General features: G+C 35.0%; 2 protein-coding genes across 3 annotated transcripts; both read right to left on the bottom strand.

Moving 5' to 3' along the window:
• Positions 1-2050: 2050 nt before the first annotated feature.
• Positions 2051-5948, bottom strand: LOC112294112 (pectinesterase 2). 2 transcript variants are annotated; one of them, XM_024544285.3, is made up of 6 exons: positions 5787-5948; positions 5079-5167; positions 4387-4845; positions 3392-4272; positions 3037-3173; positions 2051-2944 (listed from the first exon to the last, which is right to left on the bottom strand). In XM_024544285.3, exons 3-6 carry the CDS (start codon positions 4722-4724, stop codon positions 2405-2407), a joined length of 1896 nt encoding a protein of 631 aa, XP_024400053.1. In that variant the 5' UTR covers positions 4725-4845; positions 5079-5167; positions 5787-5948; the 3' UTR covers positions 2051-2404. The 2 variants fall into 2 exon arrangements, with proteins under 2 accessions (XP_024400053.1, XP_024400054.1); XM_024544286.3 differs by having other exon boundaries at positions 5801-5945.
• Positions 5949-7701: 1753 nt separating this feature from the next.
• On the bottom strand, positions 7702-11054 carry LOC112294154 (oleoyl-acyl carrier protein thioesterase 2, chloroplastic). The gene is made up of 7 exons (XM_090244116.1): positions 10269-11054; positions 9917-10032; positions 9637-9750; positions 9335-9430; positions 9124-9214; positions 8791-8859; positions 7702-8541 (listed from the first exon to the last, which is right to left on the bottom strand). Exons 1-7 carry the CDS (start codon positions 10680-10682, stop codon positions 8308-8310), a joined length of 1134 nt encoding a protein of 377 aa, XP_090100242.1. The 5' UTR covers positions 10683-11054; the 3' UTR covers positions 7702-8307.
• Between the last annotated feature and the right edge of the window lie 8092 nt (positions 11055-19146).

Raw genomic sequence — 19146 nt, 5'->3', positions numbered from 1 at the left:
TAAATAAATTTTAATTAGTTTTAATTTAATCCTAATTGAAATCCAAATGGACTTCAAACAAATACTAGACAAATCTTAAATCCTAAACTAAACCATAATCAAACTTGAAACCAAATCTTAACCAAATCTTAAACCCTAAACTAAATCCTAACCAAATCTTAAATCCTAAATCAATTCCTAATCAAATCCTAATCAAACCTTAAATCCTAAACCAAACTTTAGACAAATCGTGAATCCTAAACCAAACTTTAATCAAACCCTAAATCAAATCTTAACCAAATCCTAACCAAATTCTAACCAAACCTTGAATCCTAAACCAAATCCTATCCAAATCCTAACCAAATTCTAAATCCTAAGGTAGTTTAGAACCTCAATATCTATTGATTAAACCATTGATTTTGTTTAAAAATTTACACACCTCTCAATCTCTTAGTTACAAATAAGTACAACAAATTTTAAAACAATTGTGTTTATCAATTGGAAGAAAAATCCTAAAATCGGCTCAGATGTTGGCTGGCCTCCTTCCCCAACCTTAATGCTAATCTTCCAGTGCTAATATCTCTCTTTTGCATCGTTAAATTTATTTCAAATTTCTCATATACATAGAAAAATAATTTTATTCTCTATATACATAACTTTCACTCCAATCCAATTAATAAATTGCAAGAAATCTTAGAAACCCTCACTGGACCTAAAATTCTACTTTTTGAGATCCTAAATTACTTAAACCTTAGTATTCTTCAATTCAACCATTAAATCAAGCTAAAATTTTCAACACATATTGAACAAAATTATAACCATTGATCTACAAAATTTCATTTGTAGATCTACTATAAAATTCTTGAAACTACCCAAAATATTAACCTTCTTTTATTTCACAAAAATCCAGGTCATTCAAAACAATATTGATTTGTAAGGCTCTTACAAAGTCATTACAAATCTAAATTAAACAAAACCAATGGTTATAAAAATCCTATTAAGTCTGTTATCAAACTCCACTCTTTGATCTCCAAAAGAGCTTTTGAATTGCCATAGGTGTACGGTTTTGTGCATTAGGGTCTCATTTCAACCCAAGTTGACAATTGGTTCTCTTCTGGTATCAATTCTTGGATTCTTGTGGTAAATTTTGCTAAAATCTACTCTTAACTCCTTCTTACACATGCTTATATCATTTCATTTTCTAATTAACTTTATTTTACCTTATTTATGGCCCTACAAAGCAAATAGAAGTCCATTTTGTAAAAGGAAATATTAGTATTTTTTAATTTTACTACCCTTTTTACTATTATCTATATTTCTAAGATAATTTGCTATAATATTTTGAACTAAGAACTTCTATAATATAATAATTTCCTCACTCTTTCACCTAATAGACGTATTTCATCATGAAAATGTGGCTTTGTAGTATTTCTTATTTTATTTTTGTTCCATTTTACTATTACACACTAGTTATCTATGTTTGGTTCTTGTAATTCTAGAACTAAAGATTCTTAAACCCCTCTAACTAGATCAAATACATACTCACTTAATATTTGGATCATACCATACAATTTGGATCTATATTCACCTCCAAATTTGCTTGCAAGTGATTGCTATACAATCTCCTAGAAAGTTGCAATACTTCTCTAATTGTAGAAATCTAATGCACTCTCAAAAATGTCAAAAATCACTCATTTCCATAATTTTGGATCACTAAAGTGCAACTTTGGATTTCACAAATCTCCCTCCTCTACCACTCGCTCTATTCTACGCTCGCTTTGTTCTACGCTCTACGATTGAGCTATACCTCTACATATGCTGATCTAAAGCAAATTTTATTATTTGGTCCTTAATGTTAAATTTAACTATCTAGATCCTAAAACACATTTTTAAATATTCAGTTTTATATTTCTTTTTCTTTTTATTAAAGTCATGGCAAGTAAAATAAATTATTTACTTATTACTTTAAAAATATATATATAATCTTAGTATAAGATTATCTCCCAACCAAAAATCATTATTTCCTACAAAAATATACATATCTCCATATCCATATCCATATAAGCAAGTATTTTTATTTTTTTTAACAGCATGTGAAATCAGATTTTATTAAGACAGTCTCTCCACAAAGAAAGATGAGCTCACGTGGGACTTCATTCCTTCGACACACTCTCACCGACAATCCTTGGCTAACGATCCCTTCCACCGACAAGGCCATGGTCAACCATTCCAACCACCGACCCGTCATCACTCACCCGTTCGTTTTACGCTTATGATGTGAGTCAAAATCAAAAGTATTTGAAATTGAACCACACGCCTCGGCTACTCCGCCCCCCCCTAAGCAAAGTCTAAAACAAAGGATAAAAAGAAGAAGGGATAAACAGCTAAAAGATAGCAAAAGTACAGTAAAAAATCAAAATTGCAACTAGAGCGTGGCACTATAAGTGATGGACGTAGCGGGCAACCACTCTTGGCCCGCGATGAAGCTGCTCACGGTGAACTTTGACGCCTCGGCAATGGAGATTTGTTTGCTCCAGGAGACGCGCCGCGCGGTGTCGGCACCAGGGCCCGAATTCTGGTACTCCGCGTAAGTAACACTGTTGCCGGAGTTGGGATCGTTGTTCCACAGCAACCAACCCTCCGGGTTAACACATGCTGCGAGACTGGACTTGATGAACAGCGTTCGCGAATACGCTTTCCATGGTCGACCTAGATAGGTCGGGAATGAATCTGCTAGCCCCGGTGCCGCTCCCACCGTGCACGATAAGAAGGAGAATCCTGTGTTCTCTGATGGGTCGGTTCGCCCACTGGCTGTGTAGATGTTTTGCGAGCTGGCCATCCCTGGTCTAGCGAAGAGGTTGCAGCTCTGAAACACCGCGGCTGCATTGCCGAAGATGAAGTCGATCGTGCCGTAGATTGAGCACTGGCTATAGAATTGGCGGAGAGTGTGGGCGTAGAGGGTGTCCTGCGACGAGAAGAAACACGGTTATCAGAGGGTGACGTGTGAAACCCTGGAGCTAAGCTCAGTTCTGACAGCTTTTGGGTTTTAGTTGATACCTGGTAACCCTCGAGGAAAACGTTTGCGTAAGCTTGCTGGTCTCCTGCAGCTCTCAACGCTACCGCTTGCTCTCCAACTGGACCTGCTGTGTTCTGTATAGTCAAGTCTCTCAGGATGGTGCCTGGAGCACGTATTTCTGCAAAATGAAAGAGAAACCAATACGTTCAGAGTTAAGAGGGATTATTAGACCTGGGTGGAAATTGACAAGGAATTCAAACCTAGCATATCACACCCGGACATGGGTCCCAATTCTGTCCATTCTAGTCAATGGAAGGCCTTATCAGCATCTCTGTAGAGTCGGTGGTAAAAACAATAAAAATTTGGACAACAATGTAGAGGGTGGAGAGAAGCTACCGAAAGTTGCAGTATACATTGTGCTCAATCCACTGCCTTTCACGCTTCTGCTTCCGGTGATGACAGTCTGCCCTGGTCCATCGCCATACATCATCAGATTCTTCTTGTCCTTGGGTATACTAATATACTCATTGTACACCGCCTTCTTAACGTAAATCACCCACCGGGTTCCACCAGATGGTGCTGCGTTCACCGCAGCTTGTATGCTCTGGTACTGCCCTGTGCCATCTTGTGCAACTACAGCATTGGGTGTTGGCTTCTCTTGAAGCAAACGACGCCCTTCTCGAGAGAGCCAGCGAGGAAACTCAGGACCCAGAGAAATGTCATCTTCCATTTCAATCAAGGCATGAGTGAAGTCGCTGGAGCTTCCAGGAGGACTTGGTTGGGCTAATAGGCGTCGGCTTTTGCTAGGAAATAGTTTGCTGAAGTCGGTTAGCCTTGAAAGAGAGTTGACAAGGGACAAACCGTTGCTAAGAAGCTGGGCAACGTGTGTGGCTTGGGTTCCGTTCAGTTGATCGCTTCCGTCCCACACGCCAAAATCCTGCACTCCCGTCATACATGTGTCTTGGTACGTTAGGGCAGCAGCCATGTATTGCTGGATGTTGCCCACCTCAGATTTCAAGCTGGAGTAGTGCTTCAACTCCACGAAACGAGACAAAGAAGAGTTTACTTGCTCCAGGGAATCAGCTAGCACGTCTTTACACATTTTTAGGGTTGAGTACTGGATTCCGGTTTTCTTCGGCGATGACAGCTGCAAATCTTCGACCGCCTGCAAGGATTTGGATATGGCTACCATGGCTGCTTTCATGGTTGCCTCGATGTACATCTGCGGACTGCTGGTGTCTGTGCCTGCGAGAGTACTGTTGCAAACTTCTGGGTACCTGCAGAGCTCGCACCCATAGAAAAAACACATCTAAGTCCGCACCTCAGTCTTAGATACAATGCAGAAAACTCAGCTGGGAGAGGCTCACAGTACTTGCAATGGAAGTACTTACAAAGTTCTTCTGCAAATACTGCTCACGGAGTTAGCGTTGTCCACTTCATCTCTCGACTTGAATTGCTTGGAAACGGTTACTCCGATCACCGTTCCAGTCACCACAACCAACACTATAAACACCATGCACGCGCTCAAGGCTATGCATCCCTTCTTAGAGGCCTTTCGAGGAGGCGTCATGTTTGACAACGGCATCATCGGAGTGAGAGTTCTGCCAGCATCGCCGTCGCTCAAGTCCACCTTCTTGTGAGACCGCTTAAATGCTCCCAATGCGGACACTACGCTTCTGGCTTTACGCCACAACCTCTCACCCCCTCCATCCCCCTCCATTCTGCCCATAGAGACTCTCCGATGCTTCACTCCAACACCGTTGCTCCGAACTTGGCTATGGTTACTGACAAACTATTTCCTCCTCACAACTCGGTACCTGCAGTGGAATGTTACAAATCTCGAGGAGAACCTGCAGTGAAATAGCAATCATTGCATCAACTTACAAAAAAAAGCGCGGAATGAGCTGCCTACGAAGATAACAATCTCAAAAACACGGTTCTCTCCCACCCCAACACCGCCACTGGATGCCGGAGTACGGCGGCATCATGTGAGGGGGGCGACAAGCTATGCCGAGTAGATAACATTCTTAAAACTGTTGCACAATTCTGATATTGAGGAGAATTAGTAGTAACAACAGATTACTTGCAAATGAACGCAGCTTGGTGATTGTGCCCAGACGTCGACAGCTACACCAAGGGTGGTGTCGAGATAGTGAACCTGCAGCTGGGCCCCTGCAATTCAATACCATGCAAGGACTGTCATTCTAGTGGTGACTATGTTCATACTCACATACAGACTCACAGACTGAGATATCACATCTGACTGTCTCCCGGCTCTTGTCCACATGTATAAGAGTACCCAGTGGGATGGAGGACGAGTTTGTGGCCATGAAGTTGCGAACACAAAGTGCATGAAGGTGGTGGCTAATTTAGTCAAGTGATTGCGACCCCGTAATATTTGTTTTGTGAGCTAAGTTTGACCACATCGATGGTTTATCTGGGTGTAAAGATCAGTAAACAATAAACTCTTGATCAGTTAAAAACCAAATCTCTTGATTTTTTCGAAATTGCATGAAGGCTATGCGAGAAGTGGATATAACCCAGTTTTGGATGCTTTTGCTGATTGTTGGCAACCATTTGAGTAGAACAGTCCCACTCCCTTTTACAAAGAAACGCACTCTTAAATAACAATAATAACAGTTGCAAAGTCCATTTTGTAAATCTTAAACTATAAGTAAGAATACTCTTGATTGATTCTCAACGACAAACAATACTCGATGGTATTAAAAATGTCTGGTTTCTATGCCGCCATTGAAACAACACGTATGAGCCAGGATGGTAAGAAACGAACCCAAAATTTCACACCTGAGAAGCAACTACAGCACGCATTGAAAACCTCGACAAATCCCCGGAAAGTCTTCGACTTGAAATGAGTAAATGGGGATTTGCAGACAAATGGAGGAACACGTAAATACCGCTACAGCTGCAGCTGCCGATTCCCGATCTCCAGACAGAGATGGATAGGATCCACTGATGATGAGCTTCGTGTAGTAATTCATCTGTTAGTTGATGTGTCAGTGTGCCAGTGTGTGTGCGCGGGAGTGTGGGAGTGATGACTCAAGCACATGCTTGTGGAGTTTAGGACTTTCATGGTTGCAACGAAAGTTAGGTTTCTGATAGCTGTGCTTACTTTTGCACACTATTCAGAATTGCTGCTGCAATGGATACACACTGTTGGCTCCGATTCCAGCTGAGCAGATGAGCATGCGGTGAAGGCAACAGCGAGTCCCTGTCGAGAGCGTTGTAAAGTATGAGTTTGACATTGAGTATTTATATAAAACCTATATTATAAAACCTTACAGCAACAAAAAAAAATTGCGTATATTTGTGTATAAGTGTGTATGATTTACTATCATATCAAGAAATATTGTATGTAATGATACTGGAGAACTGTGATAAGGACATTAACGATTTTATTTCATATACTGGATATAGTGATAAAATTCTAAAATTCTAAAATTCTACTAAAATAGGACACGCATGATAATATTATAAAACATGCGAAAATTAATTTACTCAAGTATAACTGTAATAATTTCATTCATCACACTAAATGACTATATTCATAAATCATTCAACCATATGTTAATTCAGGACTTGGAGTAGCATTCAGAAGTTAGTTGCTGTAGGTTAGAGATGAGAAATCCACGTTGAGGCTATAGAGACCTAGGCTCAAATGTCATCAGCCATGTATTCGGTAAAGCAGGTAAGTTTTGTATACCTTGTGAAGGTTAGTTTTCCAAAATGCCTAGTTGTGAAACCTCCCAAATATCTTTTGTATATGTTTGATCGACTCCTAGAAGTGTTTTTTTATGGAAACGGAAAATGTAGTACTGTCGTTTCAGAACCAAAGTCAAAAGGTTCATGGAGGAATATGGAGAGATGTTACAAGAAAATAAGCAGAAACTATTTCTGAATACGCGACACTACATGTCACAAGAAAGTTCACAAGCCAAACAAAACAGTAGAGTAAGGACCATATTTAACATCATTGGGTATGTCGTTTCTGTTTATGGATATATGTATATATATACACTTCCACTGACAAAACTATAATACACACTGGTCAATTCTTCACAAACTTTTTGCTGGTGTTTTCAGAAATAGACATTAACTTACATGACAGCACTTTTTCATCATCAGATTCAATGAAATCAATCGTGTTAGAACATAGTGTTTTTTTCTCGGTCGGTTAGGTAACTGCAAATGTTGCAAACAATAAGCTAGACTTTATGTGACTCTGTGACATTTGAGGTGCGTAACTTATGCTTAATATCCACAATAACATTCAACATAACACTGTGCTTGATATTCATCTTCTTCAACATTTGTTAACCAAAACACCTAGAATTTGTCTATCTTCGACCAAGACATAAAACAAGGGCTCGTAGTGCTGAATTAAGTTTCCATTTCACTATTATTTTAATTATACTCATTTAGGTTGATTAAAAACATCGTTATAGTAACAATCATGTGTAACTTGACTGACTAGTGCGAAACTAGTATTATGCTCATTTATCAAGCTAAGTCAGTACAATTGTAACGATAACGAAATAGAAATTTGAATATATTCTTTGTTGCGGCAAAGAAAGAATGCAAAAATTGCCACATGGCTTATTGAAGCAGTGTTAATACACTTTTAATAACTCAATATACCATATGAATATGAACCTATCCATCTGAACACACAAACATTTATCACTCACTTTACAATTAAATTCGGGTGAACCTTTAAATGACAATCAGATACATTTATACGTTACTTGCCCAATACAAGTCAACAAAAGTGCGTATTGATCCCAAAAATGGGTTGCACACCGTCGGAATTCTGAAGTAAGCCTCCAAAAAAACACATGATCGTGCAAGTATTGTATTTCAACTGTCCCCTCTGATGTAGACGAGCGTAGAATTCTTCAGCAAATGGAGAGAATCACACACTGAGTGCTGGCCTCAGTACAACATCATAACCAATTCCAGTGTAAATTTCTAATAAATACTTCGACACAAGAACTAAACAACGTGAAATTGAAACTGCCGGATGTCATGTCAAAAAGTATGTTCCTCACAAACCTGGCAGGTTCGAAATCGTTGAAGAGCACGACCAAGAGTTTCAAAGATGGCAGCGTTGCCAGTTAACTCTATTTCGTAACGAGTTTTTCCTATGATGACACGTCAATAGCTCATTAAAGTACAATGGTTCAATAAATTTGCATTTGAGAAACGTTCAAAGCTAAAACCCTGTTTCCGCAAGTATAGACGATAATGTTGGACGAAACATTTAATCACATGCAGATCACTTTCAATTGGACCGATCACTTCTGTACAGGAGTCCAAATAGTGCGTCCCTTGTTGATTTCTTGGCCATCCTGGTTCCTGATGACATGTATATAATGTTCTTCATGAGTGTCTCCAGCTAACAAGGCTCCATCATTGAGAAGCTCTTTCTTTGCCCTGGATTCGAGAGTGTCATTCTTTTGAACCTCTCGGCGATACTCAAGAGCGATTTTATGTATCATGTGAGTTTCTCTGAACTCAAGAGGTAAACTCTGTAGGATCAGGCAGAAACATTACTAACGACAGAAGTATACTGTGAAACGACATGCTTGTATGCGTCAGATGCCTTGGGCAACCACTATCATTCATCACACGTTTGATCGGTTGGAAATTACCACATTCTACAAAAAGTGCAATACGAGACGCATCACACGTCTGATACTCTAGCAATTGACAGAAATGAAGTCAATGTCAAGTTAATAATTTAAGTTAAGAACATTATCCAGATAAAGTGAACCCACCTCTATTGTCCAGCTGATATACTTGACATTATTGACGTGTTGATTCATGTCAAGATCTCGCTCTGTTGGCTGCAAAACGTGCATAAGTCAAAAAAAAGATTTCAGAAAGGAAGAAATTGAAGGAAATTAAAAAAATATTAAAAGTTTTGCAAAAACGTTGGTAACACCTCGAAATGCAAGTCCTTGCAAGATTTGAAGTGCTCCAAACTTCGCCCAAAAAGAAATAATTTTCGCAAAAGTAAATTTGATTGAATTGGATTGGATTGGATTGGATTTTCAAACGATGAACACGTAAAAAGCAATCAAATGAAACAAGAATTTTAAAATCCTTACGTAAAGTCCAGTTTTATAGAATTCTGCATCTCCATTAATCTTTGGGATACGCTCTGAGCTTGTTTTAATTCGATCTTCCGACAGAGCCCACCTGAATGCAAACTGTTTAGTGGAAGAGTTTGCTAGCACAAGAAATGAATGAATCTAGCCACATACAATCGCCACGATTAAGAACGCAAGAAGATGAAGGTATCTACCCTTTGAAACTCACTTTGGAGGGTCCCTCGCCCAAGGAGCAAATTCATCTCGTATCGCATCCGTGATCCGCTGAATAGCCTTCGTGTCCATGTTCATGATAACCCAAGTACTAGCAACAAAACAGTTACTATCAGTCCAAAATGCGAGACATTCAAGACTTTTTCAATCACAGCTAACCACTAGAGGAGAAGTTTTTCCAGCGCTTCAACCGATGTTTCAATAAGATTTTTCTCATAATTTCATTTTCTACAACAGAAACAGTAGTTCCTGCAACATTTCCAATACGAGCGAAAAGATCAGGGACACTCTAACAACCTTGTTGCAAATGCAATGATTTCGCCAGATTTCACATCCTTCACCGTCCAGTCTCTTCTGACCGAGTTCCTCCGCTCCGTGCAATACCAAGTGTCTATTTCTAAAAGGTCTTGCCTGCGAGAAAGGAAGCACTATCACAATCAAGAAACTTCAAGAGTGTTCAAGGACAATCGACAAAATCCAGAGGTCCACAGGGACAACTGTGTAGACAAACCTCAAGACATATTTCAAGAAGCCTGTAAGAGTAAAATTCTTCGAGAACTTCTGCATGCGTATTTACCACGCTGGATATCGATCAACTTCGATGTGCATCCGCGTTGTGACTGTTATCAGTCGATCAGACCTTCCTGCGAAGGCTCCATAGCCAATCTTCACAACATGATTGCACGCAGCTTCCTGCATCGGCGGAACATTTACGAGATTGAAATTCAAGCAAACTCACAAGAACAATCCAGATGAAGAGCGATCAGAGTGCCAGAGGAACTGAGGATGGAAAGCAACAGCAGATTAAAAAAATGATAATCCAGAAACAATTATCCTTCTCTGCATGCACAATCAATAAACGCTTCAATCCTACTCGCAAAATCACCACAACTGACAGCTATTTAGGAATTCAGTGCAAAGAATCACACCTGCAGCAACGACGCGAGCATTTCCAACGACATAGTTCCACGACTGCCGACTTCAGAGAAACGCACTACAAAGCGCTCCCTGTAAAAGTTCTTCTCGTCCACAAAGCCGTAGCCTATATGCTCATTAGACGGAGTACTGGCAACGCGTAAAGCCGCCGGCACTGAGTGTGCACCATTTTGCAACTCTTCCACAGGAGGCTCCGCCAGCGTCCCTTCTTTGACAGCCCGCACCTCGCCGCTCGAGCTGATCAACGCCTTCATCGCAGGGCGAGGCCGACATTGTAAACTCGATCCTCGCATCAGCCCTAGCTTAAATGGCTTCTCCACCAGCTGCTCGTTCTTCCACCATGTCGCCTCCAAGGCTCCAAGCGAACCACACGCGCGCTGCTGGATCAATGCACTCCTTGTAGCCATTGCGATCCGTTCCTTTTCTCAAACAGGCACGCCCTCACAAATCCAAACGAATCGCAACAATACGATGCGGCTCAAGGTGCACACAATGCCTGATTACGTACAGCGCGTTGGATTTATTGGAGGACAATAAAAAGTCGCCGAGGTGACGATGCGATCGAGGTCGTCATGCACAACGAGCACAGAATACGAGAGGGAAAATGAAACAGAGGCGGCGGGAAAAACGAAGGCGAACAGGACAAAGTATCCCAGAGCAGCAACAAATAAACAAACAAGCAAACAGAATGAGGAGTTGCTATTACGCGACGAAATCGGGCACAGAGCCACGCCCGGCATTCGCACGGAGACTCCAGCCTGCCATTCCGCAAATATGTTGTGCACGAATGTTGTCGCGTCGCAGGCCAAGCCACCATGCCCACAGCAAAGCCCAGCCCAACCAAGGTGGCTTCGGCGTCCTGAGGATGAATGACATCGGTGCGTCGTCCGTGGATGGACTCTGTCAGACAGCTAAGGATAGAATCTGCGTATCGGATGTGGATGGATTTTATGCGCCGTGGATGGATGTGATCGGTGCATCGATCCCATCGCCGTGCTCATGGGGCCATGCTTCCCTTGGGCTTCGCCCTCTCATTTCCTCGTTATGCTTTTAATTTTAGCATTGCTTGTTTAGCTACACACAAAAAAACAATGTATTTTTGAAGTAGTACAATGTTTCACACCCACTTGGAGTCATAAACCTTCAAAAGGATATAACTTCATCAGCACACGTTGTAATGGAATATATGAGCTACGTTCCCATGCATTTAAATAATGCCAATGACAATGTATGTATGTATTTATTTATTTATTTATTTTTAATCATGAATATAAGTCATATGTCCAAAATGATAATTTGAGATGTTCAATCTATGTTAAACGGTTTGTACTGTATTCTACTCTATCACAGCAATGACTTACTGTGAAATTAAGTATATTAAATCTCTCTCTCTCTCTCTCTCTCTCTCTCTCTATATATATATATATTTTAAATATAAAAAAAATCTCAAAAAATATAAAGACTTTATTTTACCTAGAATATTCAAGTTGAGACAGGACTTTTACTTGGTATCATTACAAGTAAACACAATTTTCTTTGCTAAAAACACAATCAACTATTTATAAAAAGTGAATGAAAATAATGTCAATATTCTTTAAAGTTTGTATATATATATATATATATATATGCATGTATTCATATATAAATTTTTTTATGAATAATAGCTTACATATTATTTTTTGGGAATATATATAAATTCATACAACATAAATATTCATCATAATCTAAAGAACAGATAATTTAGCATCTCCCTGAAAACTAAGAACCTAGTGTATGTTTGCTTATCAAATTTAAAACAATAACAAAGAATAAATGATTCAAAATTATTCATATAAAAAAAATGTATTTCTAGATCTATGCTAAATTCTATAAACCAAGGTGAGATAATATATATATATATATATATATATATATATATCAGAAAAGAAGTGCAAATCTTTTACACAAAACAATATAAAAGACTATACGATTTGCTTGTTTTAGTATTATGGTTCTACTACAAAATTATATTGGTTATTAAAATAAAATAAAATATTGCAATAAAAAATGTGTGTAGATAAACTTACTGCTTCATGATAAAAATGTAATAAAAATGAGATATTACATAAAAAAATTATGTTTATTTATAATTATCAATTTAATTGTATTTAAAATTAATAAAAATAATTTTCGACATAAAATATATTTTTAGTTCAATCAATTATATTATTACGCTATTTTAAAACATATGATATATATAATTAATGATATAAATCTATTTATAATTTTATAATACATCATTCTAATATAATATAGTTTACTTAATATATTATGTATGTTCTAAAAAAAATTGATCTATATTAATATATTTTTTTCTTAAACTTGAAATCCTTTTAAAAACTAGGTGTGGTGGTTGTATGAGCACTTTTAAAAAACATTGTTGTGATGTTAAACAAGAGTTGTAATTAATAGGTCCTGAGCACATCCTTTGTTATCAAAATTTGTATTTGGAGTTGTTTGGCTATCATGTCACTTCCAAAATCAGGTCACCTTGATTGAAGATTTGTGCATTTGTTGTTTTTGTAAATCATTTGGTCAAAAAAGCAAAGAATTGATAGAAGACAAATGATGTATTACAAGAGAACAATCAATTTTTAACACAAGTTAAAGTCATTTTTCTCAAATAACATCTGCAAACACATGACACAATATCATCTTGTGAAGTTTTAAGAGTAGAATCATTTTTGTACAACAAGATTTTTAATAATTGAATTAATTTTTGTCCAAAGTATTGTACATGAAAAGATATATTTTTTTTTGTATAAGAAGATTGTACATAAAAAGAGATGTATATATATATATATATATATATATACATACATATGAAGATTGTCAATAATTAAATTAATTTGACAATGTCACTTCTTTCTTAGCACTTGGCCCATTGTCTCAATGATGGGCTATGAACAAAATAAGAACTGTTCATGTCTAATAATTTTTTTTCACTACAGAGGTTGTTGCACTTCAAATATTATCATTTACTTTAGAAAGAAGTTGCACATCTTTGTTATAGCATGTTGTAATGAGTTCCTCTTGAATATTGTGGTAGTGAGGCCAAAATACATAAGAATGATACATGTTTATTCTTGTAATGATTAATTGTGCCAAGTTGTGTTTGTTCGACTCAAATAAGGTTGCTTCCTTCTTAAATCCTTCCCTCTTTATCTTGTAGTGTCTTAAAACTTTCATACATACAAACCCCAAACCTAAGGATCTATGCTTTGGATAACCTCTTCTTTTGGATTTTACATTGTAAGCATGGATTTTCATATTTGGGATCCATTTCATTGACTATCATGGACAATAAAAAGTTGATTTAACTTTGTTTCATATATAGGAACAAGTTCAAAATATCCTTCATCCACCTTACCTTGGCCTTAGGTTGTGGTGGTGGAAAACTGCTTTCCAGTAGCTATTTCCTTCCAATTAAAATTAAAATCAAGTGAAAGAATCTTATTTACTTTAGATAATGATATTTGAGTTATTTTTTTGAATAAGATAAATATTAATTATTATATTAAATAGTTTTTAAAGTTACAAATATAAAGTATCAAATTAGAATATAATCAAGAGAAAAACTTCCATTTAAATATTTTCGAATTATTTTGAATTAAAAATAATATTCGATAGATGCCAAAAATTGTAGACCTAATAATTAAAAAAATATAATAAAATGGATCATATGATTTTTTAGTGTGCATATAAATATGTTTCTTATTTTTAATAATAAACCATCAAATATAAAATGGAAATTGAACATTCATAAAAAATCCTCTTTAAATTAGAATCTTTTCTTGAAAAAATCTTAATTTCTTTAGAATAAGCTTAATGAAATGCCTTGAAATAAGGCTCTAACAATATTCCTTTGCAAGGTTGCCGGAAGTGCTGCATGATGCAATCTGTGCAATAGAAAATCAATCTTCAATCGTAACAATTACATCAAGGTATGCACTTCAAATTCACTATGGTGAAGGAGTTGCATACTCCTTGGAAATCCTCTATAGAGATGAAGTTTGGCCTTGCGCTAAACCTATAAGATAAGAATATCAACTAAGTTATATTAGCATAGTGCTTGTTTTGTGATAAGCTTGGCCATTCAAAGGTCAATCTCACAAAATAAAAGTGAAAGCAAATAATAAATATAAAAATATTTTTAATTCTTTTTTGCACATACAACATCATGGTATATATGAAGTTATAGCACACCAAAGTATGGATAGAATATAATTTCCTTTCAAATGCCTCAAAGAAGTAGTTTTTTGACCAAGTGAATTTCAAAAACAACCTTGTAGCTCATTTCAAGACCAAAAAGATACTTACATTCATAATCAATCAAGACATTATAGACATGGTTATTAATGATATATTATTCAGTGTTGATGACAATAAAGTTGCATTAACTAATGAATAGGCATTATCAATTTTTAAGTTGATTGAAGATGTAAACAACGACCAAGTAGAACTTGGTAGAAAACAAGATTTGAACTACAAAGCATATAAGATAAATATCAATTCTTTGCAATGTCATGATGTAATACGGTTAATGAATGAAAGAAAGAAGAAAATATTATATTATAGAAGATCTTATTTCAAAATTTTATAACAAATTATCTTAGAAAATAGATAATAGTCAAAAAGATAGTAAAATTAAAGAGTACTATTCTTGATTTTTTACAAAATAGGCTTCTACTTACTTTGTAGGGCCATAAATAAGAAAAAACAAAGTAGAGTGAAAAAGAAAATGATATAGACATGTGTAGGAGGCAATTAAGAGTATATTTTAGTAAAATTTACCTCAAGAAGTTAAGAATTAATACTTAAAGAAGACTAGTTGTCAACCTAGGTCAAAATCAAATCCCAAAGCATAAAACCATACACCTATGGTAACTTTGAGGTTCTTTAGTAGATTAAAAAATAAGATTCGAGAGCAAACTTGCAAAAATATTTTTGGACATTGGTTTTATATCAATCGAGTTAATATTTAGTTTTGAGAGGATTTTTAAAATTAGTAATGTTCTTGGTTGGTTTAGATTTTGAGAAATAAAACTATTTTTATATATTTGAGGATATCTTTAGTTTTGTGGTATGTGTACAAGTAAATTTTGGATAGAGTCTTGGTATGTTATTTTAAAATATATGTGTAAATTTTTAAGTCAATCAAATGATTAAATCAAAGTGTGTAAAAGTTTTTGTAGGTTAAGGTTTCAAAAATTGGAGTTTGAAAGTCAATAAGTATTTTTAAGATCTTTAGCAATTTGTCAATTGGATTGAAGTAAAATACTGATTTATAGAAACTAGACTTGATTTTCAATAGTTTAAGTAAAATTTGGGAGAAATTCAATGGTTCAAAAAAGAGATATTCCTGCTGGAAGTTCAACATTCAAATTAGAGTAGAAGGGCATCCAATATCAAAGCAAATTTTAGAATTTTTCTTCTATTTGGTAAGTGTGATTATCTTTAAATTTATTATATTTATTTTTAACTAATAAATTAAAAATTTTATAAATTTTCAAATAAGATCAATGGTTTAATCAATAGATATTGGGGTTCTAATTTACCGTAGGATTGATTTGAATTGATTAGGTTTTGTTTAAGATGTAGGATTTGTCTAGGATTCAGTTTAGGATTTAGGATTTTTTTAGTGTTTGATTTATAATTTAGTGCTTGAATAAGATTTGGTGTCGGATTTAGGATTTGTCTAGGATTTGATTTAGGATTTAGAATTTATTTAAGGTTTGATATAGGATTTAGGATTTTTCTAAGATTTGGTTAGGATTTAGGATTTAGTTAAGATTTGACTTAGGATTTAGTTAAGATTTGACTTGGGATTTAGTTAGGATTTGATCTAGAATTTAGTTAAGATCCATAAGGATTTCAATTGAGATTAAGGGAGGATTTAATTAAGATTTATTTAAGATTTATTTATTATTTCTCTAATATTTTTTAAAGATTTTGTATAGATTTCTTTTAGATTTTTTTAGGATTTTTTAAAGATCTGCTTATTATATATTTATGATTTCTTTATAATTTCTTTAGAAATTCTTTAGGATCTCTTAATATTATTTTTTTAATTTTTTAAAGATTTATTTTGAATTTGATTAAAATTTAATTAGCATTGTTAAGATTTAATTAGAATTTATTTAGGATTCTATTAGAGTTGTTAGGATCTTGTTGTTCTAATTTCTCTTCTACCTTCTACAACTAGGTGTCTAGTGCATTCTCAAGCAAGACTTCATGTGATATGACATCAATATTGTATTACGTAAAGTCTTGCTTGAGAATGCATTGGGCAATTAGCTATAGAAGATAAAATTGTGTTTTATAAATATCTAAGAAATTCTAATAGGTTTACATATATAAGAAGAATGTGATTTGAATTTTTATTTCAAAAGTGCTTAAATTCAATACAAAATACTCAAAAACACTCTTTTTAGTAACCTCAATCATATATAAATCCCAATTGCCTTATTACTTTTAAAATTAGATAATTTTGATTTCTCTTTACAAGCCCTAATTCTATTTAGTGAGCTTTGGCAAGTTGTAATTTCTAATTTAACTTTTTACTTGATGCAAATTTTTTCATATGAATGCTACTATAAGCTTTGTATATATTCAAAAAAAATTCAACCTAATCCAATTTACAAATTGTAAGAAAAATTCCAAAAATTACATTGATGTCACTTAGCTACCAACTTGAAAGTTGATACAAATGTTCTTGTAGTGATTTCTCCTCCAACCATTAACTTCAATTCAAAATTGGTATATAGCTTGATCTTAAAGTCTTCTAAGATTATGCCAAAATTTCACCTTAATCTAACAAGTAAATCTTTAGATATCATAAAAATCCCACCCAACTCCAAATTGCCAACTTCTAATATCTTCTTGTACTAAAACCCAAATATCTCTCAATTATATCATTAGATTAATTCAAAAGTTTACACATACTTAGCACACATAATCAACCAAGCATAATCAAATTTTGAACTATAGATGTGATACCAATTGCATGAACTAGTTTAGAGTGCTAGCCATAATTGTATTGCATAAATTCCAAATCACAAATATAAACCTTGACTTTGAGTAATAATTGCTAAGTTATTCCGAATCCTATACCTTTAGAATTAACTTAAAGCTAGTTCAGCAATTCTAATTGTTGATCTTCAAATGCCCTCTTGCTTTGCCTTAGGTGATCATTTTAGTGGATAGAGGTTTGATTTTGACCATGTCCCTTGAAAGCTCAACTCCCAGATATCAATGTAATATATTTTAGGGGTTTTTTGAATCCAATCCTACCTTCAACTTAACTCTAGTATCAACCATACTAATTATTTATCTCTTATAATGTGGTTTTACCAATTTATGACCTTTTTAAGGTAGTAAAAGAGTTTCTACAACCTAGAAGGTAAAATTATTAACAAACTTTTAATCTATTAGCTATAAAGATATGAAAATAAACTAAAAGGCTTTTACAAAAGCCATGTTTATATATCTTGAATTATTATTGAATCTAGATAATTATATATTAATTAGAAATTTAATTTTTATTATATTTTTATTATATAGTTGTGTTACAACATGACAACAATTGTTCCATCTTATGATTGGCTTCATCTTTTGTAGAACCTTGTTTTGAATGTTAACATGTCTTGTGGATGTTGCAAAGACTAAGTTGCACATAGGTTGCTTTAATGGATGTAGTAACAACTATTTGGCTTTGTTTATGAAGATGGTTTGTGTTGTGAGCTTATAGAAGATCACTAAGCTCTTCTACATGGAGTGGATGTTTTTGCTTGATCTTGATGTTGGCTTAAAGCAAGGCACCTCTTATCTTAACTTTTGAATCTAATTTGAGTATGAATCAAAATTGCACAACTTCCACCTTTATGTTTTATGTTTTTTCATTTTTTTATTATTTTATTATTTTTTTAAATTTTGTAATGCAATCAAAGTAATCTTTGTTGTAGGTGTGAGCTTTTGGATATTATTACTCCAAAATAGAAGATACAACTAGTTGGAATTAACATAGATAGCAAACGGATGATGATTAGTCAAATCTTTGGCATTGCAACAAAGATGATCAAGGTAGTTGGTGATGGGGTTGTGCGAGTGTGGTGTACTCTACACTAACTTGACCTCGTGGTCCAAATCAAATACATTAAGTTGTATAATGACTAGTTTATTAATATCTTAATGGACCATTATCTCTTATCTTTGCAAACAATATAATCTTATTAAGAAGATGGATTGTACATGTCCAAAATTTATGGACACATAATGATTGTCCATGAAAAAATTTAGTGGATTTTTGTGGCAAGGGCATGTAATAATCTATGAATACCTTGTATAGAAGTTGCTTACATGTATTCCTCTTCCTTCTTGGTAGGTGGTACTACTCGCACTTAATAATGTTACAAAAGTAATCACCATAATTGTGACATACTTGCAAGGATTGAACACCCTTTTGAATCAACAAAAAGTCAAACTCAAAGGCTTGATTCAATTTTTAGTGGATTTATACAAAGTGCAAGGTCCGCATAATATAAAAACTTTGACTATGGCTTACAACATCTTAAATCTTGTCATTTGTGAATCTAGATATATAGCGCTCACAAGTATGGAGGCTTTCATTCAAAATCAAAGCACCTTTGTGATGAGACTCATGGCTTTATTATATGTAGATGAGGCCAAGATTGTGGTTTGTAACATGGTAGTCTTATTTGCTAGGCTTCTCAATGGCATTGCATCCATTGTTATCTAATACAATGGCAACAACAATACCATCAATGAAGAAATTTTAAAAGTGTTGTTCCACAATTTGTGTATACTCCAAAC

Source organism: Physcomitrium patens, chromosome 17 (genome assembly GCF_059467195.1).
Source record: "Physcomitrium patens ecotype Gransden chromosome 17, ASM5946719v1, whole genome shotgun sequence".
Taxonomy (NCBI): Eukaryota; Viridiplantae; Streptophyta; class Bryopsida; order Funariales; family Funariaceae; genus Physcomitrium; species Physcomitrium patens.
The sequence above is the reverse complement of the archived record's forward strand: the minus strand, read 5'-3'. Positions and strand labels throughout refer to the sequence as shown.